We start from the raw sequence: 5,642 nt of genomic DNA, 5'->3' as shown, positions 1-5,642 counted from the left end.
AGAGCGTGACCAGTCATCCCCCTTGTCATGCACACCTATGGCTTGTCCACAGGGGACCCCGAGCTGGCAGCAGCTTCCATCTCTGCCACCTCCCTCAACCCTCCCGGAAGTCTCGAGTGGGTCAGGAGGGTCTCCTCCATCTTCACATGGCTTCTCCCTCTCTCCCCCTGCTGTGAGGCCTCTTCCCCCTCCGGCCGTGGCCCTCCCGCCCGCCGCCGGCCACGGCTCACCGTCTCGGCGTACACCACCATGGTGCCCTTGCGCAGCAGCTGCAGCTCCTTGCTGTCCGTGACGTTGCCGAGCCACATGCAGACCCTCAGGTGGGCCGGGAGCGTGTCCGGCTGTCCTTCGCCCTCTGGGTACTGAGCAGAGGCACGTCAATCCCCGGGGACAGGATGAGGTCAGGGAGGGGCACACACACCCGGAACGGGTCACGCCCACACCTGCCCTTGCCCTGTGCCTGGGGGTAGGGCCCTCACACCGAGCTGGGTGCAGGAGCCAAAATGTGAATGACCGGGTCCTGCCCTCAGGGGAGAAATGTTACCTGTGACCCTGCACATAGCAGCGAGGCAGAGGAAGCAGGGACAGAGGGGCAACCCTGCCTAGGGAGCCTGGGAGGGCCCCGCACAGGAGCCTGACTACAGTAGGAGAGGCCCTCAAAATTTTATGGAAGAATGGAATTAAAATATGAGTTTATGGGACCAGCAGTTAGCGTAATGGCTATGTCACTGGATTCCCATGTAGTCGACTGTGGTCCGAGTCCCAGGCCCGGTGGCTTAAACTCATGCCGAGTGTGTGTGTGTGCGTGCCCAAGATTCGAGAGGAGAATGGAGGAGAAGGGATTGCGGTGAGGCATCCCCCCGGGGGGTAATTTCTCGCTTTCTGTCTCTCTGTCTTCCTGGCACGCACATGCGCCCTATTGCAAAAACCTCTCAAAAAAAAAAAAGTTTATTTTGGTGCAAAAAATTTCAAATCCATGCATAGTTTAAAAAAAAAAAAAAAGAGCATTTTCCATGAACTTTTTGAAGACTCCCCCCACACTAGCTGTCACTCATTACGTGCCATGTGCCCGCAGTGTGTGCCATGGTCTTCGCAGCCCACGTGGGGCGGACATCCTTGTTACCAGGCCCATTCTACAGAGGAGCAGGCGGGGACCTAGCCACGGTCAGGAGTGGGCCTGGGTCACACAGCTGAGAGCGAGCCAGGAGTCACGTCCTGGGGTTCTCGCGGGATGAGAAGGACTTGGATGGGCAGGAGAGGGGCCTTGCAGGATGGTGGACAGGGCAAAGGGGGGATGTTTGGGGCTGTGGGGAGCTCGGAGTAGCCTGTTGAGCATGGGCCAGCGAGGGCAAACACAGTGGGGCTGGCTGGGGCCAAGCCTAGGAAGAGCTCCTTTTTGAGGGGGCAACGGGGAGCCAGGGAGAGTCCCTGAGGGAGGGAGGGAATGGCTCCCTGGCCACCTCCCAGGAGCAGGCCTGAGCAGAAAGGCCCTCGTCGAGGCCGGGGTGGTGCACGTCAGGACATGGGTCAGCCTTATGTACAGCTTGCGCTGAGCTGATGGGCTGGTGCCCGAACCTGACAGTGCGTGTTTTGGGGATCACCCATCACGGCTCAGGGGAGAGTTGACAAGGGACTGCACCAAGTGGTGGCATGAGGGTGACAGGAGATGGATCTGAGGACATCTATGAGGGAACGGACTCAGCGCCAGCCCAGGCTGGGCCACAGGCCCTTGCTTCCTCCTGGTAAAGGGCCAGGGAGAGAGGAAGCAGGCCATGGTACGGGGAGGCTCCCCGGGCTGTCCTGTGCGCTCAGGGGTCCCCGGGACATTTCCAGCCCTGCCTCCCTGCTTTCCCACCTGCAGGAGGAGCGACTGGATCTTCCCACAGAACCTGCCGGAGTGCAGGGGCCCAGCCGGGGAGAACAGGATGGTGTGCGCGGGCACCCGGGCGTAGGCCACTCGCTCCTCCTTGGCCATCAGCCAGATCATCACGTCCGGGAGGCTCATCTGTGGCTGCCGAGGCCAGAGCGTCAGGCTCTGCATGGCCGGCTCTGAGCCCCTCGGCTGGTGTCCAGCGCTCACCTCGGGGAGCACGGCATTGAGGCGGTGCAGCCAGCCCTCCACGGTGGCCACCATGTCCCTGGGCTTGGCTTCCTTGGCCTTTTGGGCCAGTTCCACCAGCAGCAGACTGCGGAGATGCCACCTCTTCCTGTCTAGGTCAGTGGCTTTGGGCTGATCGGTCATGCAGGGCAGAGGGCGCCTGTGGCCAGGACCGGGGAGCAGGACTGGGCTTCTCTCCTGCCTCCCAGCACCATGGCCTCTGGTCTAGCCCGTGTGCCCTGGCCAGCCTCGGGATCCTGCAGCCCTGGCCCTGGGGCCCTGCCCACCCTTCCCCAGGGAGCCCTCCTGCTGAGCGTCTGGCTCTAGCTTCACATCCAGCCCTCTGCCATCCTCCTAGGCCCTGTACTGCACCGGGCCTGTTCCCAAGAACCTCCCTGTGTGTGGAGCGGAATGGGGGACGGGGCTTAGGGTGGCGGGGCCGGGCAGCAGGGAGATGGGGAAGCAGCTGGAGAAGTTTTACGATGAGTCTTCGGAACAGGCAGAGCCCCGTGGAAGGCAGAGGAGCAACAAGGCGCTGGGGAAGGCATGCACATGGGAAGGTGCGTGCCTGTCTGGATGAAGGGAGAGGCGGTTTGCAGGAGCGTAGGGTGGGTGTGGCCAGCAGGGACCATGCTGGATGGGCCTGAGCAGGAGGGAAGAGGGGAGGGCGTGCAGCTATTTGGGCTTCAAGCAGGGGAGAGGTTTGGGCGGAGCTCACACTTTCTGAGTCAGGGGTGGGGGTTCTGTAGGGTGCTCCCTCCTCTGAGCCCCACCCTTGGCAGCCTCCTCCTACTTGCAGTCCTCCACCAACTCCCTGAGCAGCTTCTGCCACTGGTGGAGCAGAGCCGGGTCCCTCGGATTCCGCATGGACTTCAGGGTGTCCAGGTTGGCTTTCTAACCGGCGGGAGGAAGGCAAGAGAGCCGGCCTCAGCGTGGAGCTCACCTGCGCCGAGTTGCAGACCTGACTGGCTAGAGACGTTTGCAGCTGGGGCCTGGGGACCTTTGAAAGTAACCTGGTACTGTTAGTTCTGGGCTGTCACATGCACTTGCATGGCTAGGACCCCTACATGCCCTCCCCACCACCCAACAGAAGAAGTGGGGGGGCAGGGAGGAGCCTTTATGGGGTGGGACTGCAAAGCAGGGCAGAGTCCTATCCCTGGGCTCCACTCTGTAGGTGTGAGTCATGTCTGAGGGACACGAAGTGCACCTTCCTCCCCCTGATACCCACACGCACCGACAGGTTCCCAGGACCACCCCCCCACACCTCAACTTCCCAAACTGGCCCATTGCCATAGCCGTGCACACGTAATTCCTTTCATCCCACCCCACCAAACCCCTGCTGAGAATCACCTCCTGCACCCCCACTGGCCAGCCTTCCTCCCCTCCTGCACTCCCACTCTCTCTGGCCCTATAGCCCCCAGTACTGCATTTTCCTTGAATTGCAGGTACCTGTCCACACATCCAGACTCCGGGGTGAGTAGGGCTCTGGATTCGACTCTGTGCTTTAGTGCCTAGCCCTCACCTCAACCACTCATCTCAGGGGTGCGGCACGCACGAGGGAGCTGTGGGCGGTTGCAGCTTCCCCAGAACCCCCTAGCTCTGGGTTCCCTTCCGGTGCCCCTCACCAGGCGGTCCCGAGTGAAGTGGAGGAGGTTGAGGCAGTTCATGCGGAAGCTGACGTCCTCCCAGTTGGAGGTCACGGCCACGACAGGCTTGGTGTTGTACCAGGGCACATAATGGTAGATGTCCCCTGAGGCACAGAGACACACGGGGCTGGGGGTGTCTGAGGACCTAGGGGAGGTCCCCTCTGCATCCCCTCAGAGGATGCGATGGTTTGGACCTGTACCCCAATATTTCCTGTGTTGAAATCTGGTGAGCCTTCGTAACGGTGTTGAGTAGGTAGAGACCACTCGGTCATAGTGGTGAAAGCGGGGGCTTTCAGGAAATGACCAGGCACCGGCATGGAGCCCATGACTGAGTCCCGCTGGGTTTCATGAAGATCTACTTATTCATTTAAATTTTATTATAAGGCGTGAGTGCTCACCAGAGAGAAGGAGGGCAAGAGAGAAATTACCCCCAGGGGAAAAAGCCTTTTCCTACTTCCTCCTCCCTCCTCCAGGGATCTTGGGCACATAGGCATACTTGCCCAGCGTGATTTTCTTTCTTTTTCTTTCTTTTTTCTTTTTTTGAGAGTTTTTTTTTTTTTTTTCTATATAGGGCACATGTGCTTGCAGGAGACACAGAGAGAGACAGAGAGACAAAAAGCGGGAAATCACCCCCTGGGGGAATGGTCCTCCTCTGCAATCTCCTCTCTTCCATTCTTATCTCAGGATTCTGGGCATGCTCACACAAGTGCCTGGCGTGAGTTTCAAGCCACTGGATCTGGGACTCAAACTGTAGTCTTCTACATGGGAGTCTAGTGCCTTAACCACTACACCATCTGGGGCCCCATGAGTTTTTCAAGCCTCTGGGTCCGAGACTCAAACTGTACAGTCGACGAGGTAAAATCCAGCTGCTCTAACTGCCACGTCACCTGCTGACCTGACTTTTTTTTTGGAGAGGTTTTCGCTATAGGGCGCGTGCGCTCGCCAGACAGACAGAGACAGACAGAAAGTGAGAAATCACCCCCCAGGGGGGATGGTCACGCTGCAATCCCTTCTCCTCCATTCTCCTCTTGGGATCTTGGGCACGCATGCACACGCGCCCGGCATGAGGTTTAAGCCACCGGGTCCGGGACGCGAACTGTGGTCGACTTCATGGAAATCCAGCGACATAGCCATTACGCTAACTGCTGGTTCCCATCTTTTTTTGTTGTTGTTTAAGAATTCTTATTTGACTTTATTTATTCACTTATTTATTTATTTTAATTTGATCAGAGAGGGACAGAGTGGCGAGGGAAAGTGAGAAAGCAAGCCACCAAGTCTGGGTCTTGAACTGAGGTCAGCCATGTGGGAGTCCAGCACCCTTAATCATCACACCACCAACTGGCCCCTGGCCCAATTTTTTTTAATGAAATGAATACACTACTGAGTTGGCCTCAGAGGAAGAAACCCACACACAGGAGCCCAACATTGAAAAACCAGAAAGCCTGAGGCAAGTGGAAGCGAGAGCTGACTTTTGTCCTCTGAGTGTCTGGCAAGTCTTGGAGAACTTGGGCTTTTCTTTGGAAATTGCAGGGGGCAGTGGGGGAGAGCCCAGGGCTGCCCAGGGCAGGCTGTCTGTCTAACAGGAGACCCCATGATTTATGGGCTGAGTCATGGTCCCCTTAAAGATACTTTGAAATCATGAGCCCTTGTACTTCGGAATGTGAAATGGTTTGGAAATGCAGTCATGGAAGATGTAATTCATAACGATGTGGTCATTCTAGAGGGTGGACCCTTGGTCCAGTAGAACCGGTGCCCTCAGAAGGAAGACAGGACCGAGCCGTGGCGTGGCGGTTAACGTGGCTGGATCCCACGCGGCCAACTGCACAGTTCAAGTCTCGGACCCAGTGGCTTAAAAACCACGCCAGGTGTGTGTGTGTGTGTGTGTGTGTGCGCCGCAA

The 5,642-nt window shown here is 58.0% G+C and overlaps 1 protein-coding gene across 1 annotated transcript in view; it reads right to left on the bottom strand.

Annotated features, from left to right (window-relative positions):
* Positions 1–5,642, bottom strand: part of FER1L5 (fer-1 like family member 5) — a 71,411-nt gene that overhangs the window by 19,265 nt on the left and 46,504 nt on the right. The window contains exons 20-24 of the mRNA XM_006166563.3: positions 3,724–3,848; positions 2,892–2,992; positions 2,081–2,258; positions 1,856–2,011; positions 231–362 (exon numbers count right to left, since the gene is read on the bottom strand). Coding sequence (XP_006166625.1) covers positions 231–362; positions 1,856–2,011; positions 2,081–2,258; positions 2,892–2,992; positions 3,724–3,848 — 692 coding nt within the window. The remainder of the gene's footprint in view (positions 1–230; positions 363–1,855; positions 2,012–2,080; positions 2,259–2,891; positions 2,993–3,723; positions 3,849–5,642) is intronic.

The sequence above is a fragment of the Tupaia chinensis genome, unplaced genomic scaffold (genome assembly GCF_000334495.1).
Source record: "Tupaia chinensis unplaced genomic scaffold, TupChi_1.0 Scaffold144276_1, whole genome shotgun sequence".
NCBI classification, from domain to species: Eukaryota; Metazoa; Chordata; class Mammalia; order Scandentia; family Tupaiidae; genus Tupaia; species Tupaia belangeri.
This window is presented reverse-complemented; position numbering and strand designations above follow the sequence as displayed.